The 20,890-nt window shown below is 43.8% G+C and overlaps 2 protein-coding genes across 2 annotated transcripts in view; one reads left to right on the forward strand and one right to left on the reverse strand.

Moving 5' to 3' along the window:
• siah2l (seven in absentia homolog 2-like) overlaps positions 1-20,890 on the reverse strand; it is a 35,739-nt gene that overhangs the window by 11,056 nt on the left and 3,793 nt on the right. The gene's annotated exons all lie outside the window — the stretch shown is intronic.
• The window catches only part of LOC310997455 (neuronal acetylcholine receptor subunit alpha-10-like), a gene marked incomplete at both ends in the record, with an annotated part of 54,706 nt that continues 35,429 nt past the window's right edge, over positions 1,614-20,890 (forward strand). Inside the window, one exon of the mRNA XM_083987159.1 lies at positions 1,614-1,659. Coding sequence (XP_083843285.1) covers positions 1,614-1,659 — 46 coding nt within the window. The remainder of the gene's footprint in view (positions 1,660-20,890) is intronic.

Here is a 20,890-nt window from a genome sequence, read left to right on the forward strand (position 1 = left end):
ATAAACTGGCAATTAAAAAAACTCTGCTCGGAAATTTGAAGCTGCAGATCTACGTCATGCACAACAACAAAATTGTTTGTTTTATCAACATGTTTACTACCCCGAATGGTGCAACGCACTACATTAATTTGCGTCATTGTGGAAGGCATTGGAACATCAGTTTTCAAATGTTCTCATTTTGAAAATAATTCAAATTCTGTTTGAATAGCGATGTTCGATCTGACAGCCCTACTCAGAAACAAGGCGGTGTGCACCCTGAACATTTCTGCTTGCTCCTAAAATTTTAAGTTGGGGGCCACTGTGCTCCTAGTAAGAAAAAGTTAGTCTGGACTCAAAAATCTGTAATATTGCAATTTAAATGGAATCGGCACTCAAAAAATTGTAAAAGAATTAAGGCTGTCAAAGTTAACGCGTTAACGTAAATGGGTGTCAATTTTTTTATTGCGCGATTAACGTTGGCGACACACCGGACGCGGAAGCGCTGCGAAGCGCCGAGAAGCGGAGCCAGTTTCCTTTCGGCGCCCATGTTAATGTGTCGTTCACACCAGACGGGCCGTGGCACTGGCTGTGGCGCGCCCTGCAGCGATCGTTTCAGCGTCTGGTCTGTTTTGTGTGCGAGCCACGAGCGATCACGTCAATCCTGGCAGGATGTCAAACAAAGAAACACGAGAGAATCCGGTCAATTTTCAAAATAAAACACTGCGATTGGTGAATATGAGAGGCCAGTGTGTGTGCGGGGATCATCCCTATGTTCCCCGGGTCCTATGTTCCCCACTTTGTATGGGACAGGGGAACATAGGACCCTTTTTCTAAAAAAAAGGTCCTATGTTCTCTGCTGCTACAGGGGAACGTAGGACCTTTTTTAAGAAAAAGGGTCCTGTGTTCCCCAGTATGTATTGCGACCGGGGAACATAGGACCCTTTTTAAAAAAGAGGGTCATAGGGGAACATAGGACCCGGGGAACATAAGTACGCGCCCTGTGTGCGTTTGTAGGTTATTTGTGTTGATTAATCAAAACAGTGAGATTGACAGCACTAAAAAGAATTAAAACTGGAGGAAAGCATATTGCCCCAGCCAGCCCTATTATAAATCCTGGCAAAGACCAAACGGTGCTCATCATGGTGTAGGTGATGACTGACTGACTGACGGCTCCATCAGTGGAGATGGCGGCGCTCCCTGGATGTTTTGGCTTCATTTCCACACAGCGGCAGGAAGTGAGAGGAAACATTGTCTTTATAAACAATCACTGGCTTCACAAAGAGCACCTGCGTCACTCACAGGTGTCTGGCTGACACCCCACAGCCAATCACAAAACACCATGTCAGAGGCTACAGCAGAATTCCATCCACACTGGTGCACTGAGTCTATTGTGCTGTGTGTGTCTTTCTGTTTCTCCTCACACTAAACTGTCACCGCTGAGCCTGAGAGAACAGCCTGCATATTCATTATCTCCTCATTTAACTAATCCAAATGAAGTGAGGCATGCTGGGATATAAATATAGCATCAGAGAGATGTGTGTGTGTGAGGGGTTCGTGCTGTCTTTATGAAGACCGCCTTCAGGTTGATGTTTAAAGGACTGCTTTGAGGTGTGGATAATGGGTTTGGGACACAAATGTGTGTGTGTGTGTGTGTGTGTGTGTGTGTGTGTGTGTGTGTGTGTGTGTGTGTGTGTGTGTGTGTGTGTGTGTGTGTGTGTGTGTGTGTGTTTGTGTTTGTGTGTTTGATTGTAATGTAATGGCTGCAGCTTTCTCCACAATTTTCTGAGATGCTGAAGGTCACAGTGATGGGATTGTCTCTCCTCCTCCTCCTCCTCTTCTTTCATCTTAAACAACAGCTCCTACACAGAGATGAGGAGCCTATAGTGTGGTGGTGGTGGTGGTGGTAGGAGAAGGGGGAGGAAAAGGGGGAGAGAGAGATGAGGTGATGAGGAGAGTAATGAGGTATGAAAACAGGCAGGCACCGTGCCAGGAGGAGGACAGGCGTTAGAGATGCTGTTTGAATGAGAGACAGAGAGAGAGAGCATCCATAAAGATGAGGAGAGAGGGATTGAAGACGACGGAGACGGAGCGAGGACACAGAAACCACATTCACTCTGGTCTCTGCATTCAATCTGCTGCGGCCCGGGAGACGCCTGCTGATTGGTCGGCTCAGATGCATCCGCTCACTGCCGTCACATCAGTCAGCTCCGCAACACGCTTCAACCACGAGCACAACGCAGTGATCCATCAGCTCTGAGTTCTTCAACACCTGATTTATAATGTGTCTCCATTAGGGATGGGTACCGAAATTCGGTACTTTTTTGGTACCGACCGAATTCCCACCAAAGTACCGAGTATCGATTCATATAAAGTCAATCGGTACCACATTTCGGTACCTGAACGCACCTTCGTCGTGCGTCAGCGAGAGTGCACCTCTGCAGTCTGCATGAGCCCCGCACACTCGCGCCCGCCCCCCTTCTCTCTCTCTCTCTCTCTCTCTCTCTCTGAAATGAGACGCGGAGAAGCGGTAGCGCCAGCCCGTCGTTTAAAATCACTAAGATTCATAATAGGGCACAGTAAAAACGGACATTTTTTCAGACAAGACTATAGTCTCATAAACTTTTTTTTTTTTTTTTCATTGAATGACTATTCCATTATATGAAAATCATTGCCCATCCCTAAAACATAAAATACTCTTAAAGGCTGAGGAGTTGTGATGTTGTTAGAGGTAAATATTAAAATTTTAGACATTTTGATTTTTTAAAAATTACCACACACACAAAAAGTACTGAAAACAGGTACCGATTGGTACCGATATCGGTTCCCAGGTACCAGAGTATCGATACCGTATCGATTCAAATGCGAAAGGTACCCATCCCTAGTCTCCATTAGGGGTTGCACAGACTAGTCGACTGGTCGATTTTACTGCTCCACAATAACGTTTTCAGCTTGACGTCGACTAGTCGCTGATCATGTGACAGTACGAGAGAAGAGCGGCTTGAAACAACAGCTGAGTGCGCTGAATGAAGAAAATACGAGCACCGTTGTGAAGCTGGATAGAACGAGAACGTACCAGACAGGAAGTCGGGCACAGAAAAGGCGAGAGAAAGTCAATTTTCAAAATAAAATAAATGATGATTAAGTTTGCTTGTCCGTTTATAAACACACATGCACATGCATCCATCCATACAGCGCTAGAGACAGACCTGTGTGTGTGTGGAAAACCGAGCAGCCTACAGACGGGTCGATGTTTGACCGGCGTGGAGAGAGAGAGAGCAGGAGAAGCTGCTGCTTCCGCGGGCAGTGTGTCCGGGCTGCCGACCATTAAAAAAAAAAAAAAAAAACTCTTGCTCATATCGACAGCCTTACATCGCGCACAACAACAACAACCAACCAACCAGGAAAAACAAAAGCTGTGAGTGAAACTGTGAGTGAGCAGGACTGTGATGGTGACGAGGCCTGTGTATCGTTTTCCTTCCTAATTGTTTAACGGACAGTAGCTACAGTAGCCTATTATCTTTTGCACTTGTATAGGGGTGTGTGTTACAAAAAACAAACTGATTTACAGCTTGTTGTTTATAAAGCTGCTGTGGACTAATTTCTGTGCATGAGCGTCTGTCAGTGAATTACAGATTGTTGCAAAGCATTCCCTCCTCCTGGGATTTTAGTTATGATGGGAAAAATATGAATTATGTCATCAGCGACTAGTCGACGTCGACTTTCATAACATTAGAGTCGACTTTAAAAAATCTGAAGTCATGCAACCCCTAGTCTACATCCATCCCCTGAACTCAGATCGCACTTCCTGTTTTATCTATAAATAAACAGGTGTTTATGTTTTAGATGTCCAAACCACCTCTGACAGTGTGTGAGTGATCATATCTCAGAGACACCCTGAATGCATCTTGGCTCGTCTCACACCTGAACACTGATCAGATCACCTGAGACAGAGAATCCCAGGAGAGTGAGACACTGACAGCAGCAACAGCAACAGCCTGAGGACATGTTATGGATCTGGAGCTGCTGGCAGCAGCTGGCAGCAGCTCAGGACTCAAACACCTTCTTAAAAACAAAAAACCTGCTAATACCAACTAATTTTGACTAAAAAAGGGGAATTAGAGAGCTGACGATTTAGTTTTGCCATATTTTAACAAGAGATGGGTATCAAGAACCGGTACCAATTTAGTACCGGTTCTTGATACCCATCTCTTGTTAAAATGGGTCTGGTTGGTATCAATAAGCTCCTGGATGAACGGTGCTGCTATCGGTGTTCATGTAATGTTAAATATTTCTAACATAGCTGGCAGAGATATTATAATTCCAGAATGGTTATAAATGAGGGTGAGTACATGGGTGCAGATCCCGAGGGGATGGGGGGGACATGTCCCCCCCAATTTCTGAAAAACATGAATTGTCCCCCCCAATAAAAATACCCCCAAATTATTCAAAATTGAACAAATGTATTTTCAGCCTTCACATTTTAGATTCACATCTAAAAAGAAATGGTTGAAATGGTGGAACACATAATGTTTGACAAATATATTTCTGACTCCACATCCCATCTCTGGTCTCCTCCACTATGATGCAAATGAATGGGTAGTTTCTTACACAGGCGCTGATGACATCAGCAGGCGTTAAAGAAACGACCCCCTCAATCTTAGGGCTTCATATTTTGATATTCATCCATATCAATTAATCATGTATTAAGTAGTCCCATACACTGGGAGAAAAGGAAGATGGTGAGAAGAATTGGGGATCTGGGAAGGTCGGAGGGAGGTGAAAGATAAGAATGTGAGTAGATATTACATGTCTGAGATCTTTAAAATTATAATTTACTAATATAACAGCAGTGCGTTGTTGGTTGTTTAGGACAAATAAACAAGAAAGGTAAGCACAATAAATGATTCCCTATGCAGTACTTTTTGAATGATATGGTGAGCCTCTACCAAGTTGTGATTTATGGTGGCATGTTATGAGCTGCATACGGGCAAAAAAAAAAATCACTTTTGTGTCCCCCTCAATCCTGACATTGGATCTGCACCCCTGGGTGAGTATATGTTGCTTAATGTTTATATCCAACATGTCACTGTTGACTAAATCAACATCTGTTATGTATTTTAATCTGCACCAATCGTTTTATTGTTAAGCACCTTGTAACTTTGTTTTGAAAGGTGCTCTACAAATAAAATTATTATTATTATTATTATCTTAGTCTGTTCTTACAAAATAAAGTTAGTGAAGTGTCTGCATTTTCTCATCGTCAAACCTAAGCTACTGTCTGTTCCTCCCTCCCGCTCAAATCTGCATATAAATAAATGTTATATGAAGACAAAAACTAGTGAGGGGAAAAAAAAACATGAAATGCAAACGTTGTAGTAATTGTCCAGTGACCAGACCAGTGGGGCGCATCCCACACTTTGAGAATCACAGGTCTAAAGTGTGGGCTGAGCTCACTTAACTAAATTAAATGAAAATGCAATGAGCAGTATCAATAAGAGTATCAATATCGGTATCCATAAGCAGAATCGGTATCGATAAAATCCAGACCATCTAATTTTGACCATGGAATATTTGATGAAAACAAAGCCATGTTCTAACCATGTGGTATTTTCATCTTTAACCCTTCCATGGTGAAAAGAAAAGAAGACATGCCATCCCACAATTCCTTGCAGCAGCAACGTTTCAAATGAGAATCGAGGAATTCAAATGGTGTTGGTGACAAAAACTAAAACCTCTGCTATCATCATGACATCATCGTGAGACACGGGACCAAAAATAAAAAAATAAATCATTATTGATTAATGGTCAAACAAACAGTGGACTAGTGATCAGATTACCACAGGCAGTGTGTGTGTGTGTGTGTGTGTGTGTGTGTGTGTGTGTGTGTGTGTGTGTGTGTGTGTGTGTGTGTGTGTGTGTGTGTGTGTGTGCGTGTGCGTGTCTCAGCAGTCGGTCTCGCCATTTGTCTGATTAAAAATTCATGTGCTGCAGGTCAGAGCACAGCAGCTGCTTCCTGGAAAGGTCGACAGCCTGAAAAAACAAGATGCCACCAACGACCTGAGCTTCAAGCTCCAGCCACACACACACACACACACACACACAAACTAATTTTAAAAACCAAAGGTCCAAACTTTGCCTAATCCTAACAGAGCTAGATTCTGGCAACAAAGAGGTTTTATCACATTTGTACGGTGGCCCTGAGAGCTCAACACACATGCTACAAATTCACAAAACAATTTGGACTGCAAAAACTTACAATTAGTATTGAGGACATTGTGTCCATAACAACAAGATTTATTGCCACACTCCTTTTTATCATTTACTTTTTAATTGTTCTTTTACTCTCTATGTATTATTTTATGAATTGATTTGTTGATGACTGAAAATTGATTGTGCAGCTGAGAAACTGAATTTCCTTTGGGATAAATAAAGTATCTATCTATCTATCTATCTATCTATCTATCTATCTATCTATCTATCTATCTATCTATCTATCTATCTATCTATCTAAGATGGACGAATAACCTGAAACAAATACTGATTCTCACAGCAGAGGAAGTAAAAGAAGGTCAAGATGAGGAGAACGTCTCCTGTCAGTGAAAACAAGCCACCGCCATAAAAACCAACAAGATGCTGAGAAACTGATCTGAGCTCCTCAGGTCCTGAAGATCTTTGATTTGATCTATTGATTTGGGAATCTGCCATAAGAAAACATTATCGAGCCATCAGCAACATGAAGCATCTTCAACCCGATGCTGAACATCTGTCTGACGGGAAACAGAGATGAACGGATCCCTCAGCAGAACTGGAACTGGACCAGGTTCTGCACAGACCAAGACATGATCCACAGGCAGAAGAAACCTACTGAGCCTGTTTCACCACCATCAATAACCATCCTCTGTGTGTGTGTGTGTGTGTGTGTGTGTGTGTGTGTGTGTGTGTGTGTGTGTGTGTGTGTGTGTGTGTGTGTGTGTGTGTGTGTGTGTGTGTGACGTGTGTGTGTGTGTGTGTGTGTGTGTGTGTGTGTGTGTGTGTGTGTGTGTGACTTCATTAGTGGAGTCAGTTTAAATCAATGCTTTAATGAGATTAATGAGAGCATTAACCAGATGAAATGAGGACTTTATCAGATAAAGAAGAGGACTGACAGTGAGAGGTCCTGGCAGCGCCCCCTACAGGCTGCAGTCCTCACTACAGCCTTCACAATCACACTGGACAGACGACACGTTGTGGTGATTCAGCTTTTAGGACCTCTAAGACCATCTGTCTGCAGTAATAGAATAATTAATGGCTTTATGAGCTGTAACCAGCACTTTGGTGAGAGAGGCTGAATGTCAATAGCTACAACTTTCGCTTATTTACAAGAAAACACCACCGAGGTCTTTTACAAAACAGACACTGTGACGATGTGGTGTTCAGGTTTCAGACCAGTCGTCACAGAAAGTTCCATCTCTTTCAGTCCATCCACATCCACACCTATTGGTTCCTTCTATTTTGTTACACGTGTAGTGCAAAACAATGACGTTATGCTGTCGCAAGAGACAGACAGTTGCACAAAATGATGCTATTAGTGCAACATGTAGTGTCTGTGGCACTGAGATTACCAGCCATGGTGGGAAGAGCAGCTGCAGGCCAGTCCACAACCCCACTCTCTCCTCTCTCACCGTCTGCTCACTGTGGCGTTCAGCGTTCAATCTAAAGCAGAAGCTGTGGTTCCTCTACTGACCACTAGACTGTCCACTCCGTATAGGCTCTCATGTTAAAATGTCCAGTTTAACAGCAGAAATACACATGCTTACTGGGGATGTGAATCTTTGGGTGTCTCGCGATTCGATTTGATTCACAATCTATTATCGATCGATGTGCATCATCTGTAACAATGGTGCTGCACTGCTGCACTTTATAAAAAGTGTTCAAAGTGTGAAGATCTGACCTCCATCTGAGCCGATCAGCTGTAGCAGCGTGTGTGATTTATAACGGGGAAAAAAAAACAACAACACTGATCATCCTCTCATTCGATGATGGAGGATCGGGTTGCCTCGTCACAGACATTCAGTAAACAGCGAGAGTTGCAATTTAACTTGCTGCAACGTGTACGGAAGCCTGTGAGGACGAGCAGAGAGATGGAAGAAACGTCAATAAAAAAAAATATTTTTGAAGTTTATGAATCGATCCAGAATCGCAGAGGATAAAAATCACGACCCCTCCCCCACCTCCCACCTCTAATGCTTAAAGCTTAGTGCAAAAATCTGCTTTGGTCTCTACAATTAATTTCCCCTTTGTTTGACTGTTTATCTCAGCTGTTTACACTTAATTAACCACTGAGGTTATAGAAGACTGAGGGAGCGTGGCCTCTATGAGTGACAGGAGGGTCAGTGTATGAACCAAAGTCTCAAAGTCTTTGTCCATTTTTAGATTTCAGCATTCGTTTACTGACTGGGGGGGAGGGGGGGGGGGGCGCAGCACCATGTAGAGGGAGAGTGGAGCGGAGCAGCCGAAGAGAGCCACATAAATCGGACAGCAAAGTAACACACTTCTTTCATAATAACACACTTTGTATTTTAATAAAACAGCTGAAACAGTGTCCATGTGTGTGATATTTTTCCTCACAGATCCGTCCTCAAATCACTCGCAATTAAAAGAGCAAAACAAAAAAACAAAAAAGAGGGAATGCCACGGAATTAAATTGTCCCGTTAATAGGCTAAACATTTTTCTTATAACGGCAGCGCACACTTCAATAAAGGAACCATTAACATTTCAGCCTAAATAAACAATAAAATATTGGCAGATACATTTTTTTGCCTCACAAATCTGGCACAGTGCCTTGGTTTTATCATCACTGAGTTACTGTGTGTTCCCACACTGCTGAGGTCAGCTTTCTCTTCGCCGACGCCATCGCTCCGTCTGAAGACACGGTCGACCAGTGCGCTGCAGTGAGCCCGAGGTGCGAGCGGGGCGGAGCAGTGTGTGTGTGGGGGTGGGGGGGTGTCTGAGCATCCGCGCAGTGACAAGGCGCTCTGATGCCGCCGAGCTACAGCCCTAAAAAACACCCATCTGAATGAAGGTTGTCTGTTTGTTGTGTTTCTTTTCCCAGCTAACCGGTGCTGAAGAGAAGATGTTGATCCATATGAACAACAGTAAACATCAGGTTTTGGTATGGGAGCATCAGAATCAGAATCAGCACCAGGCCTCTGTTCAACCAGAACCACAAAGGAACTGTCCCGTATGACCCAGGACTCACCTGGCTGCTCGTCAGCGGTTTGGTACGGCCGACAGGTCGAGCGGCCGTGTCCCTGACCTCTGACCCCTGCTGTAGCTGCTGTTGTTGTTGTTGTTGTTGTTGATGTCCGGGGTTAGCGGTTAGCCCCGCCGCGCTAGACGAACCCACTCCGTGGTGGCGATGCCAGCCCAGCAGGCAGCGCCACTGAGCCAACTCCCTGAGGAGAGGCAGGCAGGAGGCCGGACACAGCATCACACACACACACTCAACTACCACACACACACACACACACACACACACACATATATACATATATATTACTTCCAAATATCCTCCTGGACGTTCCTCACCGTAGACACAAGACTCTGCTGGTGGTTCTGGTTATTTGACAGCTGGCTGACGTGGCCTAAAAATAGTACTCTGTTTTTTATTGATACCGTCTTCCCACTGGGAGCCTTCTTCTCAAACAAACGCTGTGGGAAAATGATTGTGCTCATTTTAGTTGCCAATGCTAGCTGCTTGTTAGTAGTAGCTGTCTCCAGCAGTAGGCAGCGCCATAGGCCCCTCCCACTCAGCTGCTGCCTCTGATGCTGCTGCTATCAGCCTCCACAGACTTTATAGAGAGCCTAAGCGGAAGCAGGAAGTAACGTCGCCATGGGACCTCAATTCGGAAAAAGTCTCCATGTAAGTGAACGGGAGTCAAAATTTTATTTTGTAATCCGATTGAATTGTGTCATGAGAAAAAAACATGACCTCTACCTGTTTAAAACATCACGTTTCATGCCGAGAAATCAGCAGTTTATTGTAAAACGGCAACGGAAGAATGTATTTAGTGTGAAGACGCTCTACGGACTACAGATCTGGTGTCCCACAAAAAATATGTCACCAACTGACACGGGAAAGGAAGGACGCCATGTGGTGACGTCACCTACGGCACCTGGAGTCTTTCTGGTCACGGACTCTGAATTTTATTTTACAATAGTTTTATAACAAACTGCTGATTTCTCAGCATGAAACGTGATGTTTTAAACAGGTAGAGGTCAGATTGTTTTGTCATGGCACAATTCAATCGGATCACAAAATAAAACTTTGACTCCCGTTCACTTATATGGAGACTTTTTCCGAGTTGAGGTCCCATGGCGACCATTACCTCCTGCTTCCACTTCCGCACTCTATAGCGACAGTGGTTTGATCCATATGAGAAACTGAAGAGCCGACTGTTGAACATGGCAAAGACAGAAATGTCTAAAGGTCCAGTGTGTAAAATGGAGGGACAACCGTGACATCTAGCGTTCACATTCTAGTTTACAGTGTTTGCTTGCCCTCCCATCGGCAAAGTGACCGAGGGCAAAACACTTGTTTACCACGACCGGGACGACTGGGAGTATTTCAGGAGCATGGAGTGGTGAGGTGACGATAATTCAGCTGTTTCATCCTCCTTCTGCTTTCCATCTGCCTCTTTCATCGCTGGTTCATTTATTAACGCGAAACTCTTGAAACCTGCTCTCTGACTGGCTGGATTTTCCATTTGGGCTGCTGTACAAACATGGCAACGCAAGATGGCGACAAGACCCTTGCTATATGTATAAAAAAAATAATTATTAGGCTACGAAAACCAAACAAATTTTATTTTATAGCGATTATACACTCATACATACACTACAAATACATTCATGAGTAATATATTCAGATTTTGCCAACCTTGCTAATTACTGTAAAATTCGGAATATAAATCGCACTTTTTGGGGGTCTCAAACTGGGAAAACAAGGTTTTCTGTGCCTATTTTTAAATAAAAACGCTATTCCACAAGTCTCCAATGTGAAGTTTCTGTGCTGCATTGTAGCGCTTGTTATTTTAAATTAAAAAAGAGATTGCGGGGTAATCTGAATAGGCTACTGTACATTTAGTGTTATATAGCGCACGTGTGTGCGTGTGTGCCTGCACGTTAGAGAGGCCGAGTCCAGCAGGAGGAGGGGCTGACTGACAGAGATGAGAGACGGTCAAACGCTGTTAAAAAAAACATAGCAATAAGATTATTTTCTGTGAGAGACTATGACGGACCCAAACGAGTCTCGTTAATTAATCAGGAAAAAAAAAAAAAACACCCCCGGTGCGTAGTCGTATGCGGATACAGAGCACATCACCGTTTACACCGGTCACAACGCGTCCATGACAACCTCCGGAGGTGGTTTGGCCAATCGGATCACTGTACTTTCATGTGGTCAAACTCCATCTGATTGCAATCTGATCGCTGAAAACGCGGTGTGAATGGGGTTGAAGGTTACCTTGGTCTATAGGTCGCACCTGTGTATAACCCACACCCAACTTTTTAGATGAAATAAAAAGGAACGCAAAAGTGCGACTTATACACCAAACTTTACAGTATTACACACTGGACCTTAAAGTGATGTGAAGCTCTGGTTCTACAAAACAGTCATCAACAGTTAATAGCCCCCTTCACCACTCTTCAATATTCACTAGGTCCTGGCAGCAGCTGATTATTAATTCATTCAATTGTAATGTTGATACTTGTCCTGATGATTGAACTTAGTTAAAATCACTAAACCTGGCTAAAAACTACTGTTGAAGATAAAAGGGTGTCTTAACGTCTTAATTCTAAACCTGGTTTTACTGAACTGTGATTAGAGCTGATCTGAGATTTAATTAAACCTCGTTAGTGCAACCCTACTTTAGTCAATTAGTCAACCGCTGCCACTTAATTTGCTGTTGGTCAAACAGTTTCACCTCTGGTTTAAACTCCAGGCCGAGTCATTAGACACATTAGAGCCTGGGCTGAAGCAGCTGCTGCCCCGCTCCGGGCTTTAATCAATACTCAATCAACAGTCAATAACCAGCGACCTGACGTTCAGCAGCAGCTCTGAACTCAGAGTCTGTTGTTTGTCCCTCTCTGCTCCCTGTAGTTCGGCAGACAGACAGACAGACAGCGGGACGAAAACAGAGACAGCAGCTGGTCAGCAGCTGTTTGGACAGACCGTGGGGCCACGTGGAGATCATGTAGCAGGGAGATTAAAGGGATAGTTCACCTAAAATTCAAATTTCACTCATAACCTACTCACCATCATGTCGACTAAAGGCTGGGAGAATTTTCAGAGTCCTCCGTTCCTTCTCTGAGTTACGGGGGGTCCGTGCAGCAGTATTTGTCCATATAATGGTTGTGAATGGATACCAACTTTCTTCGTCCAAAAAGACACACCAAAAACATCCAAATACCTCCATACTGCTCGTCTGTAATGTCCCTCTTGTACTGAAGCCCCGACATGAGAAATTGTTCCGCCGGTCAGTGCACTGACCCAGGAAGTTTAAAATATAGACTTATTTAATTTTTTTCGGAACAATTCCTCATGTCGGGGCTTCAATACAAGAGGGACATTACAGACGAGCTGTGTGGAGGTATTTGGATGTTTTTGGTGTGTCTTTTTGGATGAAGAAAGTTGGTATCCATTGACAACCATTATATGGACAAATACTACTGCGCGGACCCCCCCGTAACTCAGAGAAGGCACGGAGGAATTCTCACAGCCTTTAGTCGACATGAGGGTGAGTAGATGATGAGTGAAATTTGAATTTTGGGTGAACTATCCCTTTAAACCGCCGCCTGGCAGCAGCTCCACGTCGCTCTCTGGCTTCACAACACCCAGTCCAGACCGGGACCAGGAGGACCGGGGGACCTGCTTTTTAATCAAGTGAACCAGAACCACCAGAGTCAGGACTCAGTGACCCCCCCCCCCCAGAGTTCTGCTGGTCACATGACTACGCTTCATTCTACTTCCTGTTTCTAAAACATTGAAGATGAGAAGTGAGGAAGCTAAACACACAATCAGCTGATCGTCTCCATAACAGCAAACACGTGTGACATCATCGCTCCGACATGACATCTAACACACTCCTATACCCGATAGGTTATCAATCAGCACGGGAATGTGCCCACCTCTAACACACACACAGACACACACACACACACACACACACACACACACACACACACACACACACACACACACACATACCAGCTCCTGTTGGTGTTGAAGACGCAGCGGTAATGCAGCTCAACCTCGCTCGCCCCGCTCTCTCTCTCTCTCTCCTACTGCAGCAGAAGGAAAAAAAATTCTTCTGTGGCGGAAAAAAAAAAATGAAGAAAGCGAGAATATAAACGCACATTCAGAGACAAACACACACACACACATACATACACTCTAGGCTGTGTGGTGCCCGACTGACTGACTGCCGGTGAATAACAGCAGCTCACACACACACAGTGAAATTCTCTCTCTCTCTCTCTCCTTCTCTCCCTGGCTTCGTGTTAATGTCTCTCCACCGCTCTCTGGCTGAGCGGCAGAAAAACATTCGTCCTCCAACCGACCGCACTGAGACGCTGCAGCACGCGCACACAGACACACACACACATACACATACGCTACACAAACACACACACACACACACAGTGGGGGCGGGGAGAAAGAAAGCTGAGAGAGAGAGAGAGAGAGAGAGAGAGAGAGAGAGAGAATAAAAGGGGAGTATCGCTCAGCCCTCTCTCCCTCTCTCCCTCCTCCTCACAGCATCTGTCCAACACACACAAACACAAACACACACATGTATGAGCACACAGAGCTCTCTCTTTTCCTTCCTCTCGTACTTGTTTGTTAAAGATCTTAGATAAACTAATTGACAGACTGATGGACTGATTTCAGTCATTTTCTAGTTGACACAATAATAGAAATTACACTAGAATCTGGAATCAGTTTCTTTGAGTGAGCCAGAGCTGCTTCTGATCCTCATCCTGACTTTTCCTTCAGCGCCATCATCAGGCCAGACTAGGGATGTCACAGTTACTTGTTTTCACTATTAAACGCCACAATTAATTGATTGCAAAGATTCCTAAATACCGTCACTTTCCAAAAAAGATGATTTATGAACCGTGTCGGCAGATGTTGCACCAAGGTAAAGGTAAATGCACAGATACTGGTCCATTTATCTAACGTAGCATTGAATTGGTAGGAATTGAATTGCTAGAGTGTCATTTGTTATACTTTTTTTTTTTTAAAGATTAAAATTAACGTAAACATTTGGTATCGATGACAATTAATGACTTGAATATTTCAAACACTTCCCCTGGCTGATTAATAATTGGTCATATTTGAATAGATATTTAAAATATTTTATATTTAGTAATGTATATTTTAAATATATTTGATTTTACACATTAATAGTGTTGTGGAATTAATTAATGCATAATAATTGTGATACTCGTAATGCCGTGGTTATTTCTCTGACAATAATCGTACCAAAAAAATCTATTATCGTGACATCCCTATAGGTCAGACATAATAATAATAATAATTCTGTGTGTGTACAAAAAACAGACTCGATTGGTTTCCGAATCTGTAGCACGCTTGCGTTTTGTTATTCTTGTGCTTTTCTGAGTTGTCCCATCAGGGCCACCGTAGGATCCTTTTAACGCCAACGGATCAGGATTCCTTGCACACCGGTGGTGAAAATAAACCTCACAGACAGAGGCTGGGGGCCACACTGTTAAAGGTCAGTAGGCCTACTGTGTTTCAGTCCAGTTCAACCGTTCACACCAGGGGCCTGAAAACCTCCAAGTTCCTATGCAGAAAATGTCAGGCGTTGTCAAGTTTGCTTGGCAACAGTAGCCACCTTCTGCGTTGCAACACCAGTAGTGTGAACAGCAAATATCCCTGAGACCATCTCATTTCATGGCCATTAAGAGCCAAATGTTCATAAACCAACAAGGAAGTCGATAAAACACACAACTGGTTGTTTCTTTGTTCTTTGCTTTATTGTAACCTAGACAACAATGGTCCTCTAACTTTAACATTGTAAAGTATTTTCACCCATATTTAACAACAACCTTTTTCTATACCAAACCAGGTCGTTTTTAGGGGTGGGGGAAAAAATCAATTCATGTAATCCTCTACAATTCTGGATCGATTCATAATCTTCAAAAAATCGATTTTTATTCACGTTTCCTCCACCTCAATACGCGCCCTCACAGGCTTCCGTACACAAAAAAAAGCAAAAAAATAAAATTGAGAATCGTTTTGAATCGAGAGTCGATTTTGAATTGAATCGTGACCCTAAGAATCGGAATCCAGTCGTGAAGACAGCCAGAGATTTCTATCACGTCAACCAATGCTGCGTCTCAATTCCAATACTTCCATACTTAAACTAAGTATTTTGAGTATGTAACGCCTGATTTCCACCGGGGCCGTCAGCGCCGCGGAACGTCAGCGTCGCGGTTTTGCTCCGTCCCCTGCCCGGCGTCAATCCCCACCGGACGTGTTACGGCAGCGCAGCGCTGCCTTGCGAGCCAGCCGTATTCACGCGAGAATACGGAACGTACGCGAGATCGTTGCTCTTGATACAGTGTAGAGCGGTTGATATTAACAAAGTGGCGACAGCTTTTGATGTTTCACTATTTTAATTTATTTACAGCTGCGTCACCTTTACTTTGAAAGTCCAGTGGAGCTGGATCAGAACGGAGCGTTTGTACGGAGGGAGAGATCAGCTGATCTGCTGTTGACTTTCTCTCTGAGCGTCTCTGCCGAGAGTTGTTCTCCTCACCCGTTGAGCTGAGCGTCAGGAGCTCATTATATATTAGGCTATAGCATATATTTTATTTTATATAGCCTACAGTCAGTCACCACCTTTATACAGTATATCACCACTGAAAGAAGTTGTCCGCTCGCAGCAGGACAGATAATCAGATGGATAATCAGTAAAGTTAATAATTTCACTTAATGTGGCCATGAATAAATTTATTCCAGTGTTTTGCCTGTTATATATCAGTGTTGCCCAAACGCAAATCTTGAATAAGTCTCCGCTGTTTTCACATTTAAAAAGGTCTTTGTTGTCTTTGTACAGAAGCAATAGCCTATGAGATTTGCTTGTAGTGTAGCACCTAAAAAAAAACCCACTGTAACCTATTCAGCCTCGCTTCCAATAAAACACACACTCGCGTTATAATTGCGATCAGTGGAATAACAATATAAAACACAATTTAACATGACAGTTGATGTTGCTCTAGTTTATTTAGTTTAAATGGATAAAGCTTCATATTTAAAAGTAGCGCAAGAGCTGTCAGAAAAATTAAAAGCAGCCTCCTCTCGTCGTATTTGCAGCAACACTGTTGCTTCAGGCTGCGATCGTGCTTTTTTTTTTTTATATCGCTCATACTCTCTCCATTAAAACAATTGCACTCCTCTTGGCTGAAATCAGCCCGTTGTGGATCAATTTCGTGCAGAAGTTGAATCATATGACGCCAAATGCCCCCTTTGATATGAACACGCACAGACCATAAAGATGAGAGCCGGACTTAACAAACCGACTTGAGGTTTTGTTGAGCTGAAGATGAACACAAAGCCTGGCCATGTTGAGCCTCCTTCGCAGTACAGTTTTCCATGACAACCGCTTCTGCACCTAGTCCAACACAGCTGACTTTTATTCTCCGACGTAATGTTGTTGTGAAGTTAGATGACGTGCATGTTGTGTTTTATTTTGAAAGGGGGCGGAAGTGTTTTACTTTGATACAGTGTCTGACTTCCTGTCTGGTGCGATCGGCTCTGTTGAGCTTGACGCGATTTAGCAACGGGAGCGTCAAAAATAGAAGTGCTACTGATTGATAGCGCTGCGGCGCGGAGAGCCGCGGCTGGGACGCTGCTGAGACGTGTCGCGGCGCTTCCGGTGGACATATTAATATTGATTAGAGTGGCAGCTATCGGCAGCGGTGACCGCGACGCTGACGTTCCGCGGCGCTGACGGCCTCGGTGGAAATCAGGCGTAAGTGCGTCTCAATTCACAAAGTTAACATGCAGTGTACCTACTGTAAGAACCCGGATGGTGCATAATGGTGCATGCGATAATAGCAGCCCAGACGACACTAACCGTCGTAATCTCATCACAACTAGTCCGAAGCTGTTTAACGACGGTTAAAATGAAACTTAAGGTAAATATCCTGCAGAGTTTGTTTCTCTTTTCTGTGCCGCGCTGATCAGAGCGCCGCTCCGCGGTGTGTTGGCCACAGAAATAATAATTAAACACACGCTTTCACAGTTTGAAAGTGCTTGTGAAGTGCAGCCAAACACGAGGCTGAAGAGAGAGGGACAGCAGAGCTGCTCTGACAGCTCAGCTGCAGTCGAGCCAGGCAGCGCAACGGTGCTTTTTTTTTTTTTTACTGTAGGCTAAATGATGCCGGCACCGTCCCTCCAGGTGAAGCACAAGCACACAGACGTCCGTGTACGTTGTTGTCAGACCTTCTTCCTTCACGGGGACTGCCCTGGATTACTGGCACACGCCATAGCCGCACGCATTTTGTTTTTAATTATGAATATTAATATTAATATTAATATTAACGATTAATCGATAATTGATCGTTAATTTTCCCGAAGATCGATCTCTGCGCACTAGGGATGGGCATGATTAATCGATGATCGATTATTGATCGTTAAGAATTTTATCGATCACAGAAATTTTTTATCGATTTATTATAAGGGATCATGTAGAGGGCAGAGGTTGTCATGGAGAAATAAACCCCGGGTTTATTTTTTCATAACAACCAATAAACTCCATATAAGTATTATTATACAGGCCTATTATTATTATTACATGGTTTAAGAGTGAAATAATTCATTAAATATGACGGGGCGCTTGTGTCGCGGACATGAGCTGTGACCCCGCGGCTCCGCCCGCTCTGATCAGCAGGTTTGGTTTTCAGCAGCGGTGTGGAAGGAGCCTCCACTCTCTCTGTCAGTTACAAGCTACAAGTCATTTATCTAACATCACAACTAGTCCGAAGCTGTTTAACGACGGTTAAAATGAAACTTAAGGTAAATATCCTGCAGAGTTTGTTTCTCTTTTCTGTGCCGCGCTGATCAGAGCGCCGCTCCGCGGTGTGTTGGCCACAGAAATAATAATTAAACACACGCTTTCACAGTTTGAAAGTGCTTGTGAAGTGCAGCCAAACACGAGGCTGAAGAGAGAGGGACAGCAGAGCTGCTCTGACAGCTCAGCTGCAGTCGAGCCAGGCAGCGCAACGGTGCTTTTTTTTTTTTTTACTGTAGGCTAAATGATGCCGGCACCGTCCCTCCAGGTGAAGCACAAGCACACAGACGTCCGTGTACGTTGTTGTCAGACCTTCTTCCTTCACGGGGACTGCCCTGGATTACTGGCACACGCCATAGCCGCACGCATTTTGTTTTTAATTATGAATATTAATATTAATATTAATATTAACGATTAATCGATAATTGATCGTTAATTTTCCCGAAGATCGATCAAAAAGATTTCTTCAAATGCCCATCCCTACTGCGCACTACAGAAATATGTATAAAGGATACTGCATGACAGTGTGGCATTATGGAAGTATTTGAATGGAGACACAGCATGCCTTTGTAATCGTAACCATAACAACCATGTCTCTGACCTCTGCAGTCGTCCTACAACATCAGTTCCAGTGTATTGATAGGGTCTACAAGATCGTTAAGGCAAGAAACAAAAAATGAACAGAACATCATGTGGAGATTATAAAGGTGGGATTCACACTAACTGACTGAAGGTGGATGACTTCAGATGCCCCGCCCCCAGCTGTGTTGTCACACCACTGGTTTTTAGTCAGTTGGACACAGAGAGAAAGAAAATCAATAAAACTAGAGGAGGAGGAGGAGGAGCTGTAAAAAAAAAAAAAAAAATCACACTAATTGAATTACACACTGATAGAGAGTTCACTGAGCACTCAGGAGGATGAGATTCATCACATTAAGGACCACACACTTACACACACACACAGTCAGCAGACATAATGGGAGTGAAATTGTTGACTAAGCTTATAGGGCTGGGCAATATAACAATAAAAAATAAAGTTGATGCTAAATAGCTTTAGCTTACAGAGATATAAGACACAGTTGATACAAGGTCAACAGAACAATATGAACAGCCAATGAGAAAGAGAAACGCGCTGTACTGAACCAATCATGCACCTGGAACAGAACCGAACATCTTGTGTTGTTGGGTTTGTCCGTTGAAGATTCACACGACAACTCTGAGTTGTGCGAATGCCAGAAATCTGTTCAGATGAATCCTAACGAGCACAACATGCCACATCTGATCTGACCTCAGCACCGGCCTGACCCGGCCTGGGCCCGAGGGGACATGACGCTGAGTCTGGAGTTAGGTCGGTCGGGTCAGGCCAGTTGTGGGCTCGGGTAGAAGAACATCTAACCTCTAATAGACGCAGCCCAAAGGACATCGTAGCTCTCACCAGCAGCATGGTAATGGCTCATCCAAAAGACAGCACTGAGATACAGCAGCATTAAAGGTACATTGTGTAGGAATTCCTCCCATCTAGCGTTGCGGTTGTAGATCGCAAGCAACTCAGTCGTATTTTTCATGCTGCATTCACCTGAAATTGGGCAGACGGCAGACGGACGACAGCTGCTGCACGTAACGGCATAAACAAGCCTCTATGTAAACAAGTGGTCCGTCAGCACGAGGCAAAACAATACACGTGACAATATGTTGTCATGGCGATGTCGTATTGTTTATCTGGTTTGTTACCGACGGCCGTCTGCCCGACTGCAGGTGAATGCAGCATCAGTGTAACGCTCCATTCCTCCTCACTGCGTTACCGCGGTGACTTTTCACAGACGCCACCTCGACCTGAGCCGACAGCTCCGGTGTCTCCGCTGAGTTTCCGTGGTTTCCTACCGTCACGCTGCCACTGAACGTAAAAACATGGCGACACCACATGGCAGCCAGCACCGAGCTTACCCGGTCCATGTAGATATGAATGATATGAACGGCTAATTCAGAGCTGAAAGGAACACTTCACTTTGTTGATGGGGGGGATTACTGATTAATGAAAAACAGACTTTTGAACCAAATAATCGATTTTCCTGAATAGATAACAGTAGAAGTTACAAATTGTCCCTTTAAAGCAACACTATGTCGTTTTTTCAGCCTTAGAATAAGTGTTAAAAAAAAAAAAAACAGTTACGGCAACGGTACCGGCTCTGTCGTGGGTAAAGCATGTACAGTCCTATTTAGGACATGGGTAGCAGACAGATTACTAAATCTTACATTGTGTTGCTTTAATGAGGATTTATTGTGGAGGAGTTTAAATGATTTTTGATAGAAATAGTGATTTGATTTACGTATGCATTAATGTCGCCTGATATAAAAGTAATGATCACGATAACTCTTTTTTTCACATCATCCAGTCATAAATGCATGAAGCATCAGCCCTTTTGCTCTTTGTCCTATTTGCATTTTGTGCCATTTTTTCTTGCCCAGATTTAAAGCAGAAGTAAGTGATATATTTGTGTTAATATAAGTCTTAAATAGTTATATCTTCCGACAGCAATCACTTACATAGAGTGTTTGGACTGAAACACGGGTCTCTCAGTCCCTCTGCTCTGCTCTGAGCCGAAGAGAAAACATTTATCGTATCCTACAGTTTTTATCCAATGAGGAGAGAGAACGGCATGCAGGGCTGTGTGTGCAGCCAAGGAACGCCGTGAATGTGGCGACGTAGGGACGAGGACTGTTATGGTGCGTTCAAGGAAACTCGTATTTTTCCGACCGTGAAGTCATACCAGTTCGATCTGGTACGAGTTCACCGGTCGGAAGTTACGAGTGGCCGTTATAGTGACTTTCACCG

The sequence above is a fragment of the Trachurus trachurus genome (assembly GCF_905171665.1).
Source record: "Trachurus trachurus genome assembly, chromosome: 14".
NCBI lineage: Eukaryota > Metazoa > Chordata > Actinopteri > Carangiformes > Carangidae > Trachurus > Trachurus trachurus.